Source organism: Crotalus tigris, unplaced genomic scaffold (genome assembly GCF_016545835.1).
Source record: "Crotalus tigris isolate CLP2741 ecotype Arizona unplaced genomic scaffold, ASM1654583v1 scf7180000017764.6130737, whole genome shotgun sequence".
Taxonomy (NCBI): Eukaryota; Metazoa; Chordata; class Lepidosauria; order Squamata; family Viperidae; genus Crotalus; species Crotalus tigris.
This window is the reverse complement of record NW_024096618.1, coordinates 2,395,218-2,421,268: the sequence shown is the minus strand read 5'-3', so window position 1 is coordinate 2,421,268 and position 26,051 is coordinate 2,395,218. Positions and strand designations below refer to the sequence as shown.

Here is a 26,051-nt window from a genome sequence, read left to right as displayed (position 1 = left end):
AAAATTTCAAGAACCCACATATTCAATACCTCCCTTCTAACATTAACAGAATTATCTGACAACATCGGCCTCTCTTATCTTCCTTGCGGCCATTGCAAACAATGCAACTTGCTTTGCTACATGTTCATCTACATTAGTTGCTAGGAAAAAAAAGATTTTTTCTTCTATGCTAGGCTGATTCAATTGGATTAACAAAAGCAAGATGAATCTAGATCCAGGTTTCTGATATAATTCACGGTGTAGTAAGTAACAGATCAGATCTTCCTTGTGTGAATTATTACAAATGCATAAGCACTGTGCATTTGTTAATCCTTTATATCTTCCATTCAAATAGGCTGTTGGCATTGTCTGACAGTGAAGTTCTATGAAAGTGTGTCTAGTAGGGGAATGGGATGTATGTAATTGTAAATAGATGACATTGCTTGCCCATCTCTAGAAGGTCGATACCACTTGGCCAACTTAAGCTTGCACACCTACTTTTTATCTTCATCTTGTTCAAAATCTTTAAAGAATAAATGGTCCATCAATAGTAAAGGTAAAAAGGTTTCCCTGTCCAGTTGTGTCTGACTCTAGGGCACAGTGTTCATCTCCATTTCTTGGCCAAGGAAACCAATGTTGTCTGAAGACATTTTCTATGGTTATGTGGCCAGGATGGCTATACTCCAAAGGTGTATGGAATGCTTTTACCTTCCCACCAAATGGTACCTATTAAATTATTTGCATTTGCATGCTTTTGAATTGCTAGGCAGGCAGAAGCTGGGGCAAGTAATGGGAGCTTACCCTGTTGTGTACCATTTGGGTCTTGAACCCGGACTGTCAGCTTTCCAGTTGACAAGCTCAACAGCTATAACCGCTGAACCATCGCATTCCTCGGAACCATCAGTAGTGAATGATAATCTGTATTGTTCAATAGTTCTTGATCTAGTGAAAATTGTGAGAATGGTTTAACAGATATTCACCCATCCATTACTGTTAAGTTGTTCATGGAGGCATCGTTTTGCCAAAGAAGTGCCAGGCATGAAAATCTAGTCTTTTATAATATAAGATTATTTCTTTCTTTATTTAAGTTAATTAATGGAAGGACCACTTTTAATCTCAATATTGCTGCTGGTAAAGATAAGAGTAAGGTTAAAATTGATCTCATGGATTTATTTTGGACAATCTCTAATTCTTTTAGTTTATTTAAATCTCATATTGGGGCATCATATGTCAGCTGTGAGATTGTTTTCCCCTAGAAGATCGTGAGTCTGTACTAGCCAGTCTTCTTTTGAGTAGAAGAAGGAGCAAATGGCTCTAATTAATCTCATAGCCATTCTTCTTGCTGATGCTATGTGTGGAGTCCTTAGTGCTCTCTGAGCTTGGTGGTTTTATTGCAGATGTTTCATTACCAAACTAGGTAATATCATCAGTGCCTGATACTATCTATCTATGTTTCCCTGATAGTATTTCAGTAAAATGGATATCCAAATACTTGAATGACCTCACTTGTTCTATAGCCTTATCATCTAAGATCCAACGATATCTTTTGGTCTCTTAGCAAATACTAATATCTTGGTTTTGGAATAATTTGTAAGTATTGTAAATTCTGTCAGAATCCTTCTTATTCCAATTATTGTTGGCATCAGTACCATGTCATCTCTGTATAGCAATATTGGGACTTTCTATGTCTGATTGATGGAGCATAAAAATAAGGATAATTAAGCTCTTCTATAGTGTTGTTTATATAAAAGTTAAGAGGAAGGGAGCCAATGTGCAGCCACTGTAGGCACACTTTGTGGTTTTAAGCTGCTTTGTTAAGGAGCCATTGTGATTTATTTGTACGTGTATATAAGTGTCTTCATATAATTTGTATATTAGGCAATCTATTTGTACATTAGGTAATTTTATATTAGGTTATCTATATCAGTAACTAAAACTTCTCCCATAATTTCCCTCTATTTATTTATCATAGGCAGAAAATATATCAATAAATGCTGCATGAGGTCATTTTGAGGGACCATTAGTGAGTTGTGAATCAGATGTTCTAAAACGAAATACTGATGTATAGTATGATGTCCCTTTCTGAAGCTTGCCTGTCCTTCTCCTATTATCTGGCTATCATCACCTCAACCAATAAATCTGTTTAAAAGATACCTTGAATATAACTTACACTCTTATGGAGTGAAAGTTAGCAGGGTTGTGGAATCTCCTTTTTTAAATATTGGAATTGCTACACTATTTTATCAGCCTACAAGGATTTGCCCCATGATACTGATATAAGTAAACAAGGACATGAATGTAGGAGCCCATCAATCATGGAATGCCTTAAAAAATTTCTGGTGGTAACATATCTTCTCCCTGGCTTTGCCAGCTGCCTGCTGTGAAATTATTCTTTTAACTTCTGCAGCAGTGATTGGGGGTTATTTTAATTATGTTTTTAATATATCTGTACCCATTAACTGCTGACTTGATATTCTAATATCCTCAAATTTATTTTCAAAATAAACTATCCAAAAATTAGATTAAATTTGTGCTTCTCTTATTATTTTATTATTACTCTCTGGCCTTGGGAAACTAATTCCCAGAATTTTGCCTAGGTATTTTGTAAACATGACAGTCTTCGGTCTTGCCCTGGCTTTATAATACTCCTGTTTTCTTCTCCTTATCAATGTTTGATATTTTCAGCATTTATCCCTCACCGCTTTTATTCTGTCAAATGAGTTATCCTTTATAATTTGTTTCACTTACCTAATCAGTTCCTTTCTTTCAGATCTGTGGTTAAGCCATGGGACTCTGGTTACAGTCCTTTTTCCTTGCCATGATTTACACACACCACACTCTCAACCGGTTCCTCATATTTGGTATTTGCTTTTTCAGAGTTTTAAATAGCATTGTTGGGCTATACTATAGCACTGATCTTGCAACTTTGGCCAAGGGGATGCCCATTTTAATTGTTTCTGATTCTTTGTAGTAGCTTTTATATTGTGACTCTCTTGCGCTATATTATTTCCACATATCCACATTAAGTCCTAGTTAAATGGTAAGTGATCTCTTTGATCAATGTATAATATCAAAATACTCTGCTACTGGGATTATTGAGGGTGATATGAATATATAATGAAAAACAGTAGCCACCCTCAGTGGCTGACAGATGTATTAGAACCCCCAGACTCGATCCCATTGTGACCCATGTACACTGGCCGTTTGTAAATTATACATTAAGTAGTTCTAGTCCACACTTGTTCTGGATCTTGTCATGTGAAATAGGAACTAGAGGAAAACTAGCCTCTATTTTAAAAAAAACCGTTACCCTTTTAGTTCCCTATTTCCAAACCTGAGCCAATTCTAGCATTATAATCCCCACAAATAATTAAACCTGCACTTGTAGGATGATTAAATGTATCAACTAATGTCTCTTTCAAGTTATCCCAATTTACTTGTTGTCAGGTGACATTCTCCCTTGAGATTTCAGCCTCAGCATTTGAATTTCACGTGTTCCATAATTTCCAGGATTAATTTCTTCTTTTTAAAGATCAAGATGTACTGTGAGTAGACACTTTAAGCCCTCTTTAACATGTCCCATCTTTTGGTATTGCCTGACCCATTTATAAAAATACCTGTAGCCAAGGAATACTATCACACTATTTCCCATCAACCAAGTTTCTTGGAGAAAAATAATATCTTGTAGAGAAGAAAGGCCCCATCTATGCATTTACTATTTGGTCTACTCCCTCTTCAAAAAGAATATGACATAATGTATCTATAGGCCTCTAGTCCTTTCTTCCTTTAAAATAACTGAATCTTCCTCTGATTATTTCATTTGTTCCATTGAATTTGAAACTCCCCAAACATTTTTGTAAACATAATAATTTGTAAACCCAGGAATATTTGTTGTAAACTTCAGTAAGGCATTTGATAAAGTAGATCAAACCTACTACTTGATAAGATAGAAAAATGTGGATTAGACAGCATCACCACCAGTTGGATTCGTAGCTGGCTGACCGGCCGTACCCAGCATGTAGTCCTCAATGGAACTGCATCTACATGGAGGGAAGTGTGTAGTGGGCTGCCCCAGGGCTCTGTTCTGGGCCCAGTGTTCTTCAACATTTTCATCAATGATTTGGATGAGGGGATAGATGGGAAACTCATCAAATTTGCAGACTACACCAAGCTGGCAGGAATAGCCAACACTTCAGAAGACAGGCTTAAGATACAGGAGGATCTGGGCACTATCTAACAAAATGAAATTCAATGGTGAATTTCTTATTTAGGCAAGAAAAACCAAATACACAGGTACAGTGTAGGTGGTACCTTGCTCAATAGTAGTAACTGTGATAAGGTTCTCAGAGTCCTAGTGGACAATCATTTAAATATGAGCCAGCAGTGTGCTGCAGCTGCCAAAAAAGCCAACACAGTGCTAGGCTATATTAACAGAGGGATAGAATCAAGATCATGTGAAGTATTAGTACCATTTTACAATGCCTTGGTAAGGCCACACTTGCAATACTGCATTCAGTTTTGATCACCACAATGTAAAAAAAGATGTTGAGACTCTAGAAAGAGTGCAGAGAAGAGCAACAAAGATTATTAGGGGACTGGAGGCTAAAACATATAAGGAACAGTTGCTGAAATTGGGTATGTCTAGTTTAATGAAGAGAAGAATAAGGGGGGGACATGATAGCAGTGTTTCAAAATCTCAGGGGCTGCCACAAAGAAGAGGGAGTCAAGCTATTCTCCAAAGCACCTGAAGGCAGGACAAGAAGCAATGGATGGAAACTAACCAAAGAGAGAAGCAACCTAGAACTAAGGAGAAATTTCCTGACAGTTAGAACAATTAATCAGTAGAACAACCTGCCTCCAGAAGCTGTGAATGCTCCAACACTGGAAGTTTTTAAGAAGAGACTGGACAGCCATTTGTCTGAATATGGTATAGGGTTTCCTGCCTGAGCAGGGGGTTGGACTAGATGACCTCCAAGTTCCCTTCCAACATTATTATTATTATTATTATTATTATCATCATCATCATCATCATCATCACCACCACCACCACCACCACCACCATTACTACTACTACTACTACTACTACTACTACTACTACTACTACTACGTTGTGTCCTGGGCTTTCTTGAAAGGTCTCAAGTTCAATTCTAGTTCTAGTTGTTTTCTCCTGTACACTTCTGTAGTAATAAATTTCTGCACTATTCATCCTCATTGTCTTATCCATCTTGGTTGGTAACAGATTTCATGATATTCTGGGAATCACTGGTTGTCGGCTGTTCCAGATTATGTCCCTTTGTATAATTTCTTTCATGATCCTTAACAGTGTTTACTACATGTTGCTTTGCCAGAACATTTTCTTTCGATAATACGTGTATTATTAGAAGGTTTACTTCTGCACATCCTAGCTCCATTCTGTCAATCCATCCACAATTTTTACCTCGGTTAGTGTCCCAAAGGTGCTTTAGTTAAGAACTAAAAAAAGCTTCCTGGATGAGAAGTGAAACGTTTTCAAAACAAACCCCCCCAGGAAGTCCAGTTGCCCTTTCCGAAAAAGCACTTTTGAGACACCATGACCTTGATGATTGAGAATCTCCATAGACATTTAGCATAGCTCGGTTGTTAGGTTCAATATTCCCACTTGTGATGTATATAAAACCTCTGTTCTTTTGTTTTTCCACCGTTTATTGGTTCAAGCTGCTTGTAAAACTTGCAATCTACTTTTCCTCCAAGAGTTCAGCAGCGAGCATAGATCAGCTTTCTCCTACTTCTCTTCCCTCCCTGCCCAACAACTCCTGCACCACAATCTGTGAGGCATGCTGGGCTAATGCAGACTGGTTCAAAGCTGAACCCATGGATGAGGAAGGGCTAGAAGCTGGATCTACTCAGCCTTTGCCCAACATGTAGCCACTATTTCTCAAAGAGAGACATAAATGTGCATGCAAGAAAGAAAAAGTAAAAGAAAAATATTTTATTTTACTTTTTTCCTTCCTTACACAAATGCTCAATACTATACTCAAAAAGGCACTTTAAGAATAATTATAAGAAAACCTAGTTTTTAAGAACCATTATGATAGTTGGAATATATACTTTTACAAGGATGCCTAAGGTTGGATTTACATATACATTATATTAAGGTGACCAACTTTTTTACAAGGAAAAGGAGGACACAAATAAATTGAAGAAAAAAATATCGTAAATAAAAGAAACATTGTATTCATTGCAACAATAATACAGTATATACTATAATATGATAAATGCATGATAAAAAACATTTGTAACAATAAAATTTTATATTGTAACTATGCTTACATGCCTATTAATTATTATTTAAATGAGTACTTTTCCATTGAATGAATATTTTTTGTCAATGTATCATCTTCTAACAATATATTGGAAATATCTGAACAAGAAATATCCTTCATATTGAATTTTACGGCAAGTGCTGCAGCTAGAGTATCAACATTCAATCTCGATTTCTCACTTTTCCAAAAATCTTTAGCAATTGAAAAAACCCTTTCTACTGCTGCATTAGTTCCAGGGCAGCACAACGCAAATTGAACAAGAATAAATAAATTTTCACATGGAATATGTTCATTTTTGAAATGGCTGAATATTTCCACCCACCTTTTATCAATTTAAACGTGTTTATTTTCCCATTGTATTAATTTTTCAGAATTTAAAAATACATTCAGTCTTCTAATTTCTTCAAAGAGACAATTATCATCTATTTTAATGTCTGGCATTTCTTTAGATAAAAAATCAACACAAGATTCAATATCTATGAAGTCAAAAAACACCATTGAAAACTGTTATTTCCTGTGATGTTTGTTTCAGACCATTCTTCGATATATTGAAAACATGTTTGATAAAAATTCTGCATTTCTTTGATAAACTTTTCCATAATGCCCGGATTTGATTCCTCTAAGTCTGACAATTTTCTTTTTATAGCTAAAATTTATATCCCATTAGTATGATTATATCATAAAAGATATAATGCAGATTCTCCAACTTTATCTTCCTGATTCTTTGTCTCTCCAAAATCCATACCCCCCAGCTGCTTTTATGATGAACCTTTAGAGTGGCTGTAGCTTCTGTGTGCTGCTGGGTACAATATATTTCAAACGGCAGTATTATCAATTTATCTAGAGGATCCTGCTAAGGGAAAGTATGCACTATTAACTGGAGCAGCAAAAATCAATCTGGGGAGGTTTTCTAAATTGGCCTTAGGAAATTGTCTAATTTTGATTCTTGGATAAAATGGTAAAATCTATTAAGAGCCAGCAAGCATCAAGGGGTGATGGGAGAATAGAAACTGTAATCCAAAGGTAAGGGGAAAGGAAAGTTCTGGTTATTTTTTAAAAAAAGAAAATAATACAGTACCACATGTGCTGGAACAAAGGGATAATCCACATTTGCAGGCAGAATATTGATCTTAGAATTTCTGCAAACACAGCAGCATCTTTTCTTTTGTTATGAAAAAGATGCCTGGTGGTTACCTTCTGAACAGAATGAAATTTGCTCTGTGCTATTTGCCAAGAACCTATTAAGCAGCAATCCCATCTTAGAAAACTACCCCCACCATAGTGCCTTATATAATAGCTACTGCCTAAATGCCCTTGAGAACATATAATATACATTTTTGAGGATGTCTAAGGATCCTTGTATTACTGGAACAATCATTATGCATTCCGTATGGCTTTTAGAAATGCTCTTTTTTCTCATTTAACCTTATAGAAAGAAGCAAAAGTGTGGTTTTGATGTTACAATAATAGGATTCTGATCTAGTCAGATCCCTTATAACTTATGTCTAATACCACACCACAACTTGCTATTATGTTAGCATGGTTCACTTTTCCCCATTATATTCCTTACTTGTTCAGTTTCCTATTCCCCTCTCCTTTCTTGAAGATTGTACCCGTTGCTCTCCTTCATGGACCAGCAGTTTTATGACAAGCCTGGAGACACATGTCTGCTGGCATCAGCTAAAAGCCTTGAAAGCTTCAAGGTCTTCAGTGCAGGGACTTGTGGGGCCAAGGAGAAACAAGATTAAAAAAAAGAGCAAGAGCAATTATAGAAGCATAATGATAGGGGATAAGAGAGGGCAGAGCATGTGAGAGGTGGCATGAGATAAAGCAGCCTGAGAACCAACTCATGCTTACACAAATAAGAGAAGTCTGAAGAAATCATCTGGTCTAGTTACCCTGTAGGACAGAAGTAGATAGTGAATCTGCATTAAAAACTACTGGACTGTTTTGCAAGAGGCAAAATATTGGGCATACAGTAGTATGTTTATCTTTAACCCTTCCCCATCTTTGGGTACAGGATTCAGGGTTTCCCTATACTTTCCCCTTCTCTGGTGCTGTAAACATGATCAATGTTTAAGGAGGAATAACTACAAAACACCCCTTGTCATTTTGTGACAGTGAAGCTACATTGTCCTTGAAACTTCAGTTTTATTCGAAGAGTTAAATTAAAGTAATTACCCCTGACATACTCAAAAAAGCCTTTGTGATGTTGATGTTGATGACTTTGGGCATGTCTGCAAACTTCAGCTTTTTCTTCTCTTTGGCCTTTCTGACACAGGTCCTACTGTTTCTGATAACTGGCTGTCTTGTATCCCCTTTAAGCCATACATTTCTCCTTATATCTTCTCTACATGTTCCATTCTCTTTTTAGTATTTTAGAAAGCTCTGTGTAGCCACCCTGTTCTCTTTCACTGCCTCCCACTTTCCCTTCTGGCAGGAATGGTCTCGGCTGAGACATTAGTATGTTGCTTTGCAGGAGTCCCCATTTTCTGTAGACCTTTTACTCTTTCAGGATTTCAAGCCATTGGATATGGCTAACTTTCCTTTAAAGGTCTCCAAAACAGCTCTTCTAAAGTTGACAGGTCAGATAAGCCTTTCTTTAATTTCTCCTTTTCCTTGATATTATGAACTCAAGTATTATGGTCAGTTCCCCCCCCCACCAAGGTTCCAGGTACTTTGCTTTTTCTTCACCCAACCAACTCCCACCCCCCTCTTAATAACAATTTGGTCCAAGATTGTAGACTGCCTTATTCCCATTTCTATCTTATGACAACTGAAACTGTAAGAAAGAGAGGAGAAAAAAATGGTTACATCTTGGACTCTTGTCAGAATTAGATTTCCAGCAGATGTCAGGGTCATGGAAATTTCCTTTTATTACTATTGTGTAGCTCTTTGAAAGTTTGGTCATCTGGCGCAGGAAGGACTCATCCATACCTTCTGCTTATCCTGGCAACTCCTCTTTTGTTTCTCTCTCCTCTTATTACTACCCAAATACAAACAATGGAAATTGGTCTGATTCAGGACTTTCTGTGTAGGTATATTCTATGGTTTTTTTTTGTCTTTTTTTTAGGTACACCCTTCCCTTTTAGTTGAGTCTGTTCCATTGGAGTGTAGCCTTCCAAAGCAACATTCCAATCATGTGTCATCTCACCAAGTTTCAATGATGCATGTGTTGTCATATTTGTTTTTGTACAATATGTTAGGATTTCAAGTTTTCTGTGTTTTCTATGTTCCATGCATTACTGAAGAAATATTTGAGATTGTGCATGGTGTCCCCTAATGGTTTGCTGTTGCAGTTGTATGCCAATCTGTCTTCCACCCTTGTGCTTATTGCTTTGTTTCTAGTCCTTGATATTGTACTTAGTTCTGGACTTTTGCCAATGTCCTTTTTGTTTTTTTCTAGTTTAACCCTTTTCTGATCAGTGAGTGGTGGGGCACCTGATGAACATGTTCATCTCAGTCTTTGTCAGATGTAGCTTATCTCTTGCTAGGGTTTTTTATGCAGGTCAAGGAACTCTAAGCTGTTCTTGACCACTCTATTTAGTCACGTCTTCACTTTGAAGTGAACATTCTCATTTTCTCTCTCCCTATGCTACAATGCTCAACTGGAAGGACTGATAAAAATACTACTTGAGCTCCCCATTCTTTCACCTAGTCTCTGGAAATCTGTTCAAGGTCTGACCGTTTTTCATCTCTACATGAGTCAATAGGAAGGGATAGATATTGGTGGTTTTCAAGAATCTTGGCAGCCTGCCATCAGAAGACTATGGCTACCAGAAAGAGCAGTGAGCTTATGTACAATTAGATCTTCTGTACAAATGTTAACTGCCCCTAAATTCAATCATCATAAACATTCACAGGTATGGCAAGGGGAGGGGGGCAAATTGAGGTACATTGTGACATTATGACACCACCCTCCTGGCTTGCCTCTTGCCTCCAATAATAGATGGAAACATGAAAGAATGGAGATGGGATATCTCCATACATGTCTTCATTACCTCATGGTTGCCTGTCAATGCCTATATCAGCCCCATTTTACAGCATGCTCTGCTTTCCACAAATTGATCCAGAGATGGATCACTTCTGATTCCTGATGCCATACCTGTGAATGTTTATGGGGATTGAATTTAGGGGCAGTTAACTTACTTGAGCAGAAGATCTAATTGTACATAAGCTCACTGCTCTTTCTGGTAGCCATGTAGCCAGGCCAGCAGTGAGCATATTTAAGAAAGCGAACTGTGCTCAATCTCATTTTGGTGTCTTGAGTGGAGAGTTAGTACACTTAAAAAATAAAAAAACATCTTGTAAGTGTCTCAAAAGCCACAAGATTCTGATACAGCTTTCCTGACGCCATTGGAGGGCTCAGAGTCTGAAAGCCCCTTTCCTCTCCCCCATCCTGCTGCACATCTGACCTTGCCATTTTCACTGAATTAAGTTGGAGGAAGTCAGAGCACTTAGAGGGATAGAAAATTCAATCAGCTGTAAATGTGAATATATCAGACTTCTCTATCTCTTTTGGCAGTTTAATTTGCGTACTACAGCCGCCTATTTGTTTGCTTGCCTTGGTATAAGGTTGGTCAGGTTTACTAAGATACAATGAATTTACAATAAAATATTAAGAAAAAGACGGCAAGTTATTAAATATCGGACTCATCCAGCAGGTCCTTTTCAGGTGTGCAGTGACAGCTGTGGGCAGCAGATTCTGATGTCACAAAGGGAGAACAAAACAAATGAATAGTTATTTGATTCTGTATTAAATATTATTTATTGCCAAGGATGACAAGAGTAGAGCAGAAGAAATATCTGAGAGATTTTCTGAATTCTGTGTGGAACTTGATTGGCTTTGCATACTCCACATTTGGAGGAATAGTGGAGCTCCATTCGCTGCTCTGCCTCTGATTGCCTTGGTAAGGCCACACTTGGAATACTGCATCCAGTTTTGGTCACCACAATGTAAAAAAGATGTTGAGACTCTAGAAAATGCACAGAGAAGAGCAACAAAGATGATCAGGGGACTGGAGGCTAATACATATAAGGAAAGGTTGCTGGAATTAGGTATGTCTAGTTTAATGAAGAGAAGGACGAGGGGAGACATGATAGCAGTGTTCCAATATCTCAGGGGCTACACAAAGAAGAGGGAGTCAAGCTATTCTCCAAAGCGCCTGAAGGCAGGAGAAGAAGCAACGGATGGAAACTAATCAAGGAGAGAAGCAACCTAGAACTAAGGAGAAAGTTCCTGACAGTTAGAAAAAATTAACCAGTGGAACAACCTGCCTCCAGAAGTGGTGGATGTTCCAACACTGGAACTATTTAAGAAGAGACTGGACAGCCATTTGTCTGTATAGAATTTCCTGCCTGAGCAGGGGGCTTGACTAGAAGACCTCCAAGGTCCCTTCTGTTATTCTAGTTCTGCCCCTTACCTATCAAGCCAGGTAGAAGGAAACTGTGCCTCATCCAAGAGAATGAGAAAATGCTGGAGATGGATATGTGGAAGAAAGATCTTTGAAGGTGCAGTATATCCACAAGTGTTACAGCAAGAGAATGTGATGGGAAGGAGACTTAGGCTGCGGATGTTATTTCCTGAGAAAAATAACTTGCTATATTGAGATTATGGCTGTACAACATTAAGTGTGGATTATTAATGGTATAGTAATTATTCATGCCCCAACTTTGTGGATAGCAATCTTATCTAAATGACTTACAAGCAAGATAAAAAAGTGTAGGAAAAGCACAATGAATATTATTTATAAACAATCAAACCAAAATCTCCGCAACTGATCAGATTGTTGCCTGGAGAGAGGATCAGCTTCCTGAATGAGGGTTGTGTAACTTCTTGCCTCACTTTGTGTGTTTGTGTGTGTGTGTGTGTGTGTGTGTGTGTGTGTGTACATGTATGCATATGCATGCATGGCGGTGAGTGAGATGTGTATGGGGAGGTATGAGGGGAAGCATTGCACTGACATAATTGCACATGTACAATATCAACTTGTAATGAACTAGTGGTTATGAACTAGTTATTTGCCAGCTGCTCCTTCCTCCAAGATACATTTATGAAAGCTATAAGATGGACTGCAAGAATCCAGATGACTGCTAGATAACAATGCAACAGAGGCATACCAAAATTAACTCTTATCATCTTCTGAGTATTTGTGGCCTATATCTGGTAAATCTCCTATAAATGGAATAAAACTTAATACAAGGGTGGCACTTGAGAATTTATATTACAAATTATATGTTAAATCTTTCCTCATTTCTGTTCAAGGATAATATCCCAAGCATGAAATGGCTGTTGCCGAAACCAGTGTGGGCATTCACATTTCCTGTCTGTTGTGGATTAAGTTGGCCCAAAGAGATGAAACAGCTAACTGAATACACTGTTCCACCATGCTACAGATCAGAAAGGAAGCTACAAATCATTGAGAGAATGTGGTGAATTCCGAGAAGTTTTAAAAGTTTTAGAAATGTGACTACAATTATTCAGTCTGAATTGTTAAAACTATTTTTAGTATTAAATATAACAACAAAGAAAAGTAATACGACATCACTGAGAATATATTGTGGTAATAAGCTACCTACCTGGCAGTGATTAAAATAAATTAACAAAAAAAAGTAAAGAAAAAAATAAAATCCACATAATACTAATATACAAATAATTCAGTCCTTAACTAATTAAAGCTAGACTAGCATCTCAGTTTTATCCCAAAGGTGCTTTTTCAAGAGGCAGTTGGATTTTTTTGTTTTTCTTTGAAGATATTTCACTTCTCATCCAAGAAGCTTCTTCAGCTCTTCTCCAGCTTCTTGGATGAGAAGGGAAACATCTTCAGAGAAAAACAAGAAAATCCAGTTGCCTCTTGAAAAAGCAGCTTTGGGACAACCATGACCTGGATGACTGAGAATCTCCATAGACATCTCAGTTTTAGAATATAAACACATTTTTAAAAATGGGCATAGGACATATCTCTTGAATCCATACCTTAATATCAGGAATATGCATTTCTTTCTATTTACATAAGATCATTTTTTTGCCAAGTTCAATAAAACCAGAATTGTACATGAAAGGTCAAATACCATACCTTAGATATATAGACATCACTTTTACATCTTTAACTGCTATGCCTTCTCCCCCAAGATTATGTTCAAATAGTTTGGAATTTGAAACCAAAGGGCAGCTGTAATTGGACATGACATTCGGTCTGATTAGTACAGCTATTCACGTAAAGTCAGAAAACAAGCAGAAGGTCAATGGAGAAGGGCATAAGACGTTCCTCTGCTAATTTGTATAGTGGATGAATTTGTATGGAGTAAAGTTTGGTTGCACATAGCACTAATTTCCATAATTGAAACTGAAAGGCACAGCTTCTTAATATTGACCTGAAGGACAGCTTTGTGATGGCTCAGTCCATTGTAAAAGTATTCCTCATTGGTTGGAAACATTAGTGCCCCCTGCTTGATCTTTCTTATTGTATGTGAATACTCAAATGGGACTAGTTTGTTTTGAGGCTGGTAAAAGACTCGAGCAGGAGAAGGACTGATTCCTGAAATCTGGCTTTGGATTGCAAAGTTTCACAAAAAATAAAGCTTGAAAAATACAAAGTTGATAGTTTGCTAACTTAATCCTCATATTTATAATACTACATTTTATCTCCTATAGCTTTATGGATTCAGCTAATGAATATATTTTACTTGTATACTGCTTTATACCAGCCTTATACTATATTTCATCTCCTAATATTCCTGATTTATTTTTCTTTCATTTCTGAGTCTTGCCAGCAAGCCAGGCCTATATGTGCAGCTTGTTATTTTGTCATCTGATGCCTGGTCCTGCTATCTTCTCTGTTCTCTGTCTTCACTTCCCCACTCAGCTCTGCTGTCTCACACAATCTCCAGCTCTTCTCTTCTCTTCTCTTCTCTTCTCTTCTCTTCTCTTCTCTTCTCTTCTCTTCTCTTCTCTTCTCTTCTCTTCTCTTCTCTTCTTTTCTCTTCTCTTCCCTTCCCTTCCCTTCCCTTCTCCTCTCCTCTCCTCTCCTCTCCTCTCCCTCCCCTCCCCTCCCCTTTCCTTGGAAGGAATAGATCAGTGGTGGCGAACCTATGGCACGGGTGCCAGAGGCGGCACTCAGAACCCTCTCCTAACCCTTTTGCTTTAGGCCTCCGCCGCCGTGTAAAAAAAAAAAGGTTCAATCAATCAATCAATTTCAACTTCTCGAGGGAAAAAAAAAGATCTTGCAAAGTTGGAATTGATTGATTGATTGAACTTTTTAGTCCCACCCAGTCTGCTGTTACCACTGTAGCCACACCCACCCAATGGGCCATGCCCACCCAATGAGTCACACCCACCCAATGGGCCACACCCACCAGGCACCTGATGATGCATAAGTGGGTTTTGGGTTGCAGTTTGGGCACTCGGTCTCTAAAAGGTTCGCCATCACCGGAATAGATCCTCTAATGTTCAAAGCCATGATAAACATTAAAAGCACGTTGGGAAGGAGGGGTGCAATATTTCTATCTCTACATGTTTCTTTACACATGTTTCTTTTGACATGTTTCTTTTTTAGCTAACGGTTTGAGTTTAAGATTCAGGCCTCAGCCTCTTACAGTTCCAAGTTTCTCCTTTTGTGATATCTTTACAAAGTACAATCTCTATCTTTGCGTTCCTTGAGAGAAAATCTGCAACTAGATTTTGCTTGCTGCACAAATGTATAAAGGAAATTCAGAAAGACTGCAGGGTAAAATATGAGTTGGTACAAATATCAACATCATATATGTCCTTGTCTTACTACTTGCTCAATAATTAACCATATGTGGTGTGATGTTACCTGGTTTGGTAATGAAACATCTGCAAGTGAAACTCAGAGAGTACCGAAGACTCCACAACAACTATATGGTAAGCATTCCATTTTTTCTCATACATGCTTTACTTTTATCACATTTCATTCTTAACACATTTGGAAGCCCATCTTCATCTTCATATTTACCCAAACATTTCTATAACCGAAGCCTACTTACTTTATCATACACTTTCCTCTAAATGCACAAATATACAACATTTTTTTTCTGACACCCATACTCTTTGAAAAGCAAAAAGTTATTCAACCTGTCCTCTGCTGGTATAAAGCCTCACTACACTTCTCTAAGTTTTTCATGGTCACTTCTTATACCCTTCAATCAGAATTTTGCTAAAATCTTTCAGGCAATTTAACAAACGAACCCTCTATAATTTTTCCTCATTCTATTTTTTATTTTCTGTAAAGGAACAGTAACATTTTTCTGAATCTCCAGCACAGATGAAGTGCTCACACAGTGTTAAGCAAACTATACAGATGCTGTAAGGAATTCACATTTTTATTTTAATACTTCATTCACAATACTCTTTAATATTTTGATGTTCTTAAAGCAGTTATCATTCTTTTTCATTAACTAACTTTTAGAAACTAAAATGTACATTATTTGTTTTCATTTTTGACATATCATTCTCACTTTTATACATGTCCCTAAAACATTGCTTCCAGTATTCCTTCAGTTTCTTCTCAATTCATATTTCCACTTTAATTTTCAGTTCAACTCAATCTGCCGAAGGATCCTTGTTTAGCCCACTTCACCTACTTTCAAACTTATTAGTTATTTCCCTAAAATGTATCTGTACTTTCTCTGCCTTTTAAAATCTGAACAAAGAAAGAAGGAATCTTGGATCTGCTTTTGATGTATTTCTACTCAATTAGCAGGATTTTTATTTTAACACTAATTTTTGGAAAAGGGAGAGCTGACTCCAAAGCTTCAACTCCCTGTCTATTTGAATCACCATGAAAAAAAAATTGCTGAAGCAAACAATGCAAACAATTCAAATGAAAACATTGTTTGAATTTCCTTGGTACTTTTGTTTTCTCCCCCATGGTAACATTTGGAGACAGTGTAGCATCTGGAGAAGCTTCCTTTTGTCACATTGAAACAAATGTTCTGTGGCTTAATTGCCAACCCACTTTCACCTCTGGAGCACATTTTTAACAGAGCTTAGTGAAGGGTTGCTCCAGCAAATGACAGCATATTTGACCAGGGTTGATCTCCAAAAGAAGGCAGGGTTGGATTGTATCTTTTAATACTCCAATGGGAGACTGCTAGGGAATCCCAGAGTTGTAAACTAGACTTGGAAGTCAGAAAAGCATTCCAGAAGTCAACAGCAAGCAACTGTTATATTTTTCTTAAAACTTCAGGGCATGACCATAAAATCATCTCTAGTCAAACTTGAGTTGTGTTAGAAGTTGATGGAGCGGCACTGGAGATATCAGTAAGCATGTGGAACGGGGTGGGGGAACTTCAGAAACAAATAAGTGATAATACAGTTTGCTTGAAAATGTCAGGTTCTTCAAAGGGCTTATTGGAAACCATTTGTATATATTTGAGGTAGCTGGTTATTTATTTTAATTCTCAGTATGCCATGACATGCCTGGGCCTGCACAGAGGCACCCAGATATATTCACACATTCTTTCAGGTCCAGAATGATTTAGATCAGTTTGCCCTTTGATAAGCAAGTTGGCAAGCTGATAGCAATCATGCAGTCACACAATTGAAAGAATGGATGGAGACAACCAGTGATCAGTTCTCAGAGATTTCAAGAGAGTAGTGCACTGCTGCCATCTGCTGGAGTTGTCCATGAACGAATAGTGCGGGAATATGAACTGATCTCCAGAGAACACTGCAGACTACAGAAACCATTTGTGCTTCAGTTTGAGACTCAGACAACACAGATTTATCTCCAACAGCCTGTGCCTGTCTTCAACAGTGGAAGGACACAGGGCAGAAAACATCCTGCAGCCAAGAAGGCTCTATACACATTTGCACTACTCAGGTGACCCTGAGAACTCGGGTAAATCTCCAAATGGCCCCAACAACTCTCTAAAACAGGCATGTCAAACTTGCAACGTCATGTGACATTGTGTAATGTATCGTGACTTTCCCCTCATTGCTGGCAATGGGGTGGGTGCGGTTTTGGTGTGACACATCTGGCCTGTGGGCTAGCAGTTTGATATGCCTGCTCTAAAAGAATGCAAATGCCCAGCTGTCTGCAAGGAATATAAATCCTTCCATTCCCCACCATCTAGTCAGAGCTGAAGAAGCTTCTTTGATGAGAAGTGAAATATCTTCAAAGAAAAACAAGAAAGTCCAGTTGCCTCCTGAAAAAACACCTTCGGGAGTTATCCATGAATTAAAAGCAAAGGTAGCATTTGTCAGATTCAGGAAAAAGCCATGGTGACCTGATACTTCTTAGATGGTTTGAATTTTGCTGTCAGCAACGCCAATTGCTTTCAGCCATCTTCGGGAATGGCAAAATTATGGGAGCTGGAATTGAAAATACTCGTAAGGTATGAGATGGCCCATCCTTTCCATGATATGCAGTGTTGAAAGAAAAATCTTCAGATCAGTCCAAGCCAGGAGTAAACAAAATGGAGGCTAAGACACTGGAAATAAAATGGAGGCTGCTTGGGAAAGAAGGTTCTTGTTTATTTAGTTGCCAGAAACTTCAGTGACAGTAGCATGTTTTTGGGGTGGCTGACAAAATGGAGTTGGGAGTAGTGGGTTTTTATACTTCTTGGGATTTTGTGTCTGGAGTTGTTCCTGTTCCTGTGGCTTTGTATTTGAGGTTCTGTTGACCCGGAATTAGGAGACAACATAGGAAGTATCAATTGTGAATATGTGCAGATGGCCCTGCTGTCTTTGGGCACTTGCAGAGTCATGGATGCAGGGTCATGAAAGGACAGCAAGGAAAACACCCAATGTCCTGACCCACCCGGGAACGTACAATGTCTTTAGGGAAACACCCAAAAGGGAACATTTTTAGCTACTTCTGCTTTCTCCCTTCTTATCTACAGTGTGCCAGACTTACTGGGTGAAATCTTTATCTTATGTGTGTCAGCTTTTCTGGATGGATTGCTTATGTAATCAGAAAGAATAAATATAAGGATTTCTTGTCACTCGGGGCTTCTCTCTTTTAGAGGAGCCCGTCTTTGTTCAGCGGAATAAAAACATAAAGTTTAAAGGCAACTTCTGGTTTCCTGTATTTTTTTTATCAAGCAAAACCTCAGAATCTGCACAGCATTTTTTCCTGTTCCTGTGGCATGCATTTTGATATGAGCTTGAGTGTGCCCTTTTGGTATTCCAATGGTGGTGGATTAATCCAACTGTGGCCTAAAGGTCATGTCTTTAGATTTTGGGTGAGGGATGTAGATTTTAGGGGTCTTTGTCTTTCTAATCCCATCAGCTCCAAGCTTCCCGGCACCAGTCTTCCTGAATGAATCACCAAATCTGCATTTCTAAAAGCTGGTTTCTGCTTGGGCAGAGAGACTGGGGGGGGGGGATGGTTTCTGGGGGATGGTTTCTGTCTAAGATTTTTCTATTATTACTTTGGGGAAACATAATATTCTGCCTTTTTAATATCCCCCCAAAATATTTCCTTCTCTGGTTTTTTTTTTGCTGATTTCCTACAACAGCAAGCCAGTACTATTTATTTATCTTATCTATTAGAGAAATAAAGAAAGCAAAAATCATGATTCCAGTCATGTAAATGTTGAGTTTTTTGGTTATTTGAAGTTGTTACTATCGGTTGTTCAAACATTATGTGTACAATATTATTCCAGTGTAATTTAGGATTTTGTCTGATAGGTAAATGTTTTCTTTCAAAATATATGCCTAAAAATGAAATTCTTAGTGATATGATTTTTTTGCATGGGCAAGATAAGATTCCTATATTATGTATCTTTGAGTTGAGATGCTGCATTTTTTACCAAATGAAGCTCGTGGACACCTTTTAAGAGTAGCTCCCTGCAAAGTGCATTGCAATATGACGACATTGATATATTTGCATGGAAAAGAGTAGATGGACATTTTTTGTTGTCAGAAGGCAAAGTTTAGTATTTATTAAAAAGGAGGAGTACGCTGTGACTATGGAGAAACAAAATGAGATCTTTGATTTAGATTCATGATATTTCCAATATATTTCCATGCATGCTTACTTCAAATGCTTCGGATCTTTCTGTTCCTATTGAAAGCTAATCTCTATTGAATGGTGAAAGTATCTCAGGCTAACCAAGTAATGAACTTATTTTCAAGGTTCACCAGTTTCAGCTAATTATGGGTAACTTTCACATCCTGACTTCTGTATATCGCAAAAATTTCACAGAAATTGAATGAGACTGCAATTGGTACTTGCCAGTGTAATTTCAAGTATGCTATTACATGTTGTTAATATTAAACAGATTTATCATTTGCATATGTTTTTTATAATCTCCCTCTGGACAAGAGTCAAGATTCATATTTTTCCTGTCTACCTCTACTTCTTAATTCTATCTTAGATTAATTTAGATTAAATTAATTTAACTTGTCTTTCACTCAGACACATTAAATCATTTCTCCTTTAACAGATTTTCGTATCATATCTTCAAATATAACAACACTGAAATTGTCTACAAGCTTACCAAGTTTAAACTTTATAACCCTAATTAAGACTTCTTTTCATGGTAGCTGTTTCAGGCACTGCAGTCATCACAAAAATTAAAGAACTGTGCTGGCCACATCCATTGATACTGTAACTCCAAAAAGCATGTTAGAAAAACGATGTAGGAAGTTATCTTAAACTATGTTACATCCTGGCTATGTAGCTCAGTAGTGGCTTTTCAAATACTGCTGAACTGAGTCTGTTGGGACTTGTAGTTTTGCCTTATCTGGAGGGCCATAGATATTCTACTTCTACTCTACAGACTGATTGGTAATGATTCTCTAGAATATCAGATATAAGCCTTGTTGTTGTTAGTTGCCAAGTTGTGTCCGACCCATCGCAACCCTATGGACAACATTCCTTCAGGCCTTCCTGTCCTCTACCATCTTCTGGAGTCCATTTAAGCTCACGCCTACTGCCTCAGTGACTCCATCCAGCCACCTCAGTCAGTTCCTAAATGGAGACGGACCTGGATTCTTTTACATTCAAATCATTACAGCTAGTCTGTATACCAAGAGGATGTACCACATTTCCTTATAGAAGTCAGCTATGGCTAGAGCATTATTCAGATGCCTTTGAGATCAGTGCAGTTTGCTTCTTTCTGAGTAGGTCCCCTTAGAATTGTATTGTGAGCTCATTGGGACACAATGGGAGCAACATTAATAAAGTTGAATATGAATCATGTGAGGAAAATAATATGTTTTGAGCCTTTCTAAGGAAAGTAATGGAGAAGGTGGTAGAGAACCTGCTAGGGGACTATATAGAAAATGGATTGCCAAAATCCTTTTAAATCAGGATTTAGTTCTAATCATGATACACAAACAACTTTGGTCAATCAGATAGATGGTCTTCATCAAAACTTGAATGGTCCCAGTAAGATTTGTGGTTCAGCACTATCCCCACAGCTCCATCTTGAGTTTGGAATACATAATCAAGCTATCTCAAGGGTAAATGAGTTCATGTCAAGCACACACAGCAACCAGAATATATAAAATAGCATTAAGATCTGCATCAAAAATGGGACTATATATGGCAGACTGCACTTATTGGGGCAACCTCCTTAAATATGATAAAAACCCCATATGCCATAAGAGGAGTGTGACCCTCCTGGTCCTGTTCTTTGTGGCATTCACTATCAAAAATCATGTTATTCTTCTGTACTGCCAACAAGAATTAAGGATTTGAGATTCCATTTTATAGTGATGGGCAGATTCAGTGCTGTGAGAGAAACACTTGAGCATTTTGAATTCTACTAGGGTTCTCCTCTATGCTATTTAATATTTACATGAAACTATGGGGAGACCTCCTTATATATCTCCTATGGGGAGATCTCTTTTTCAGATGTATGTGTAGCTTGTACCCTCCTTATAATTCAATTGCAGGTGAAAATATATCCTTTTCCCATGAGACACCATGTCAATTTAAAAATGATTTCAAATGACACCATTTATAGTATTTAGTCATATTGTTTATATAGATTTGCTGCTGTTTGTTTTCTGGATTGGGTTTGAAATGCTAATAGATAGCCACATTCATCTAATTCAGTCTTGTGAGGAAAGAAGCTGGAAGCAGCACCATCCAACCTTAGTAAAAGAGAACCAGTGCACAGACAATAAGCAAAGAATGTTGAATTGATTGATGCACAAATCCTGACACAGTCCATATTTCAATTTTGCATTTTTTTATGCCAAGTGGGGTGGTTTAAAAATGGCCAGGTGGAGTATTTTAATAGAATAGAAGAATAGAATAGAATCTGGACACGTACTTAAAAAAAAACCCACTCCTTTCATGTCTGTGGAGATTCTCAGTCATCCAGGTCATGGTTTATCTTGAAGACATTTCCTTTCTCATCCAAGAGTTCTGAAGAACTGAACTGGATGAGAAGCAAAACATCTTCAAGGAAAAACAAAGGAAGTCTAGTTACTTCCTGAAAAAGAACTTTTGGGACACCTCTTTCATCACTGCTTTTCCTCACCTTAAATTGTTTATTTAACACTTACACAGAATACTGAATCTTCCAACCAGCAGTTGGCCTATTGTCTAAAATATGAGAAAACAAACACCCCTGCCAAATTGTTTGGAAGAGCTGTAACTTGGAATAAAATATGGTCTTGGCATAAGGTAATCTTGTATGGAATAAGTAGCTGGGCACACAGTGATGCTTCTTCCTTAAGGCTGAGTTAACATGTTTTTTATTAATCCTTGAGGCTGCCTATACAGGCATAAAAGTGACTCCCTCCATTGGAAATTCCTATCCTGCCACTGGAATAATACCAGCAAAACTGGCTGTCCTTATTTATTGTATACAGGTCATGTTATATACAGGGATTGTGGACTCCTCCAGATTTGTTTTCCTTTCCCCCCTACCCAGATATCATTAGTTGGAAGAAACATCCATCCATCATTCTGATTAGTGTGGGGAAAAGAATAGGTGCATCAGCCTGAACATTGTCTTAGGGGAAGGGCTGGGTATGAGATGGAGACTGTTTCATGAGGACATAGTGAAGAAAGAATTTAATAAAGTATTTTTTGGGAAACAGATATAATGTTAATTCAAATATGTGGCTGCTTTTCCCCCAGCCTGTAGTCTTAAGTGACCAATGACCATATGCACCCTACACAGATTCTACAAATGTCTTTTAACCATAGATCTATAAAACAAAATTTGGGAGGGCTGAATGCTGGCCTTTGAGCACTGTGCCAGGGGATATGCAGATATTGAGAAAATATCTGCATATCTATGCAGGGTTTTTTGGCAACCTCACATAAATGGTTCCCTATGGCCTACTTCTAGCAGGCATTTTTTTGACTGGGATTCCTTGGTGTCTCCCATCTAAAAATAATGATGACTAACCTTGCTTAACTTCTGAACCCAGACAAGCTAAGCCAGATGATGCCACTTGCTGAGACTCTAATTTTAACATAAAGTAAATGAAATCCAATAAATGAAATATGGCCAGCATTGTTACTTGCCATTTTTCTATCAAATTTCCCTTTCTGTAGGAATTTCAATTCAATGGAACCTTTAGAAGGATTCTGGGGGCTGCACTTATGGTTCTACATTGTTGTATGAGACCCTGTGACTTTAGCCCTTAAAAAAAAACAAGCCTTCTGCTTGAAGGTGGAAAATATTTTACAAGGCTAGTGGTCCCTAGCCATGTGAAGATTGTAAGTCCCAGAATCTCCCAGTCAGGATGAGCTCCACATTCTGTATGGAAAGTTATGGAAAACTGTATGTCCCCACTCCTTAGGCAGAATGTATATAAAGATTAAAACAGGGCACTGTTTTTTGTGTGTGGGTGTGTGTGTGCCTGTGCATAGAAAAAGTCACCAAAACAGAATTAATTAAGATTCAGACAAGCTTCTATTGTTACTATGATTATTACAGAATCAGATTATTACAGAATCAGACTTTATTCCATAAAAAGCAAAATATTAAAATCATTCCTTAAAATCACTCTTAATTTAGTTTATAAAAGTCACTTCCTTCTGATCATCCTGCCTACAGCAGTTTGTACTTCCTTGTTCCTTATGCTATAAATTAGTGGGTTTAACATGGGGATCACCACTGTATAAAATACAGAAAACATCTTGCCTCGGTCTGCTACAAAGGTACGGCTGGGCCGCACATATATAAAGAAGAGGGTGACAAACAAGATGGAAACAGCAGTGAGGTGGGTGGAACAGGTGGAGAAAGCTTTCCGCTGGCCCTCCACAGACTGGATCCTTAGGATGGCACAAACAATATAGATGTAAGAGATAATAATAAAAATGCCGCTGAGCCCGCCAAAAGTGAAGGACATGATAAATAGCACCATCTTGTTGATTTGTGTCTCAGAGCAGGAGAGGGATATCACAGCAGGGATATCACAGAAGAAATGATTGATCTTGGATTTGCAGAAAGCTAATTGGAAGGTCATAACTGTATGTGTCATGGCATTTAATAATCCAGCAAAACAAGGTGGAACTAAGAGTAATAGACAGGTTTTCCTAGACATAATAACCATATAAAGCAATGGATTAGAAATAGCTACATACCGATCATATGCCATGGAAGTTAGGAGATAACATTCAGCAGCCACGAAGAAGGCAAAAAACCACATTTGTGCTGCACAGTCCCTTAAGGAAATGGTTTTGCTTTCTATTACAAAATTGATCAACATTTTTGGGGTGACCACAGAAGAATAGCAAAGGTCCAGTAATGACAGGTTACTAAGGAAGAAGTACATGGGGGTGTGAAGCTGAGAGTTGATCTGGATTAAGAGAAACATCCCCAAATTTCCCAGCAAGGTAATGAAATAAACTGTCAGGAAGAAAATGAAGAGTAAAATCTGTAATTCTGGAGACCCAGCAAATCCAACCAGGATGAATTCATACACCAGTGTGTGATTTGCTTTTGCCATGTGTGCTTTTTCTGCAAAGAAGAGTGGAAACTAAGTTTAACTGCAAAATGTCACAAAACATTGACATTGAATGGAAGAAGATCAAAAAAAAGGAGAGGCTGAATTTCCACATGCAATATCCCCAATTTCAGCTCTTACCTAAAAAAAAAAATAAAAATAGAAAGTTTGGGTAGCAAGTGAAAGTTGATTTTTTTTTAAAGAAACCATATTACACACATCATGTGCAATTTCAACAAAAATATTACTAACTATGCCTCTTAACCTTTCCAAATTTTAGTAGTTCTATTGCATGTTAATCTTTCCCTTGTCCTGAAATCATACCCCATAAATGCCCTAAACTCTTTACTGCTGAAATACTGCATTTTCCCCTCTGTCCACCTCAACTATGAAATGATGCAATATTTAGATTTATTTTCTTCTTGTTCCTGACTGTAAGCCTAGTCACTCTTACCTGCGACTAAATTGTATTTTTGCCGAGGGAGGATCCTTTTAAGCAGTCAGATCTGACAAAGACATGCATGGGGTCCAGGGAAGGACTCCTTGGGATGGGTTTCTGGTCTTGCAGCACAGAAAGGCATCTTTATATTTGTCCTTCAGCCTTCCTCCTGGAGTTTGGGGAGTATACTGCCACCATCAGGTAGTAACCAATATATATTTTTTATTCCAGTGGGTACAAAGATTACTTGCACTGAAAAAAATATATATTTAATCTGAAGGTGCTTCACTTTCTGCCTGCTAGTGCACATTTCTCATTGGCTGTCTTTGCAAAATAAACCTATGCCTTGGAATCTGCGGAAAAGGTCAGATCTCCAAGAGTCAGGACAGCTGTCATTATGTGTTTGAGTGATTGACATATAGAAGGTGGGTTATAGTAAGAGATCCTGTACTGTTAGGAATCACCTACTTGGGTAGTACGCTCTCCTTTGCTGGAGGGGAACTCTAAGATGATCTCCAGGATTCCCTCCAGCCCTTCTATTCTAAAATTTTGTAAGTAGTTCTATACACACCTTTCACACAGATTTCCTTAAACATTTTTTAAATAATTGTTTCCCATAAAATATTGAACAGACTTTTATTTTACAAAAGCATCTTGAAATGGAAATGGCGCACTCCTGCCTTCTTTCTTAAAGCAGATGCCCTGCAATTTGACCAACAGCTAAAGTGGCTCCTCTGCTACTTTGTTCAGCATTGTGCCAGTTTTTCTCCTTTAAAGCACGGGATGTGGTTAGTTATGGAGGTGAGATTGAGATGTAATTGATGAAACCATGTGAGAGACATCTTTGTCTACATGTTTCATCAATCTTATTCTGGCTTTAGTAAAGGGACTCTTACTTTGCCATTTGGAAAAAAAAGTCTAGTCAAGTCTTTCTTTGTAGCCAAAGCATTTCCCCCTGCATTTAGATTGGTTAGAGTGGAGAGTCATGTAGGGCACCAGAAAAGTAGATAAGGATCAGTCAAGGAGAATTTAGGTTTAGCTACTGGTTGTGCAATAGAAAATCTTGTTTGGGATGGTCCATGCCTCCAAGCTGGGTACCCACTGGACCTGCAGTTCTTGAAGGTCAGGAGGAAAGAGGTAGACCTGCACCAACCTGAAGTTTTTAATCAGTGTTATGCTAATCCCACTCCCTGAATGGGATTCATTGAGAACACCACTGGCAGAACAGTTAGCCAAGTCTCTCTGATTGTTTCTAGGGCAAAAAATGTTCTATTATGGAAAAAAAACCCCAGTTGAACACCAGGACAGCTAAGGAAAACTTAAGGTTACCTTAGTATGGAGATCAACTATGTACATGGGGTCACAGCAGAAGAGTTTCACAAAACAAGGATGGGCAACAGGTAGATACAAGCTTCTTAACTAAAATTTGTGGGTACTTTCCCCC

The 26,051-nt window shown here is 37.9% G+C and overlaps 2 protein-coding genes across 10 annotated transcripts in view; both read right to left on the bottom strand.

The window, feature by feature from the left end:
* Positions 1-7,997, bottom strand: part of LRRC55 (leucine rich repeat containing 55) — a 31,882-nt gene extending 23,885 nt beyond the window's left edge. For 2 of the 9 annotated variants that reach the window (XR_005556429.1, XM_039341159.1), the window contains exons 1-2: positions 7,852-7,980; positions 781-921 (exon numbers count right to left, since the gene is read on the bottom strand). The gene's annotated coding sequence lies outside the window, so the exon portion shown is untranslated. Of the gene's footprint in view, positions 1-780; positions 922-7,851 lie in introns of all 9 variants that reach the window. The other 7 variants (XM_039341152.1, XM_039341156.1, XM_039341158.1 and 4 more) reach the window with 6 other exon arrangements.
* Positions 7,998-23,142: 15,145 nt separating this feature from the next.
* On the bottom strand, positions 23,143-24,726 carry LOC120307008 (olfactory receptor 1009-like). Its single transcript, XM_039341151.1, has 2 exons — positions 24,623-24,726; positions 23,143-24,182 (listed from the first exon to the last, which is right to left on the bottom strand). Exon 2 carries the CDS (start codon positions 24,169-24,171, stop codon positions 23,248-23,250), a length of 924 nt encoding a protein of 307 aa, XP_039197085.1. The 5' UTR covers positions 24,172-24,182; positions 24,623-24,726; the 3' UTR covers positions 23,143-23,247.
* Between the last annotated feature and the right edge of the window lie 1,325 nt (positions 24,727-26,051).

Bases quoted from the DNA above. Each gene is read 5' to 3' on its own strand.
- LOC120307008 (XM_039341151.1), bottom strand. From the start codon at position 24,171: ATGGCAAAAGCAAATCACACACTGGTGTATGAATTCATCCTGGTTGGA.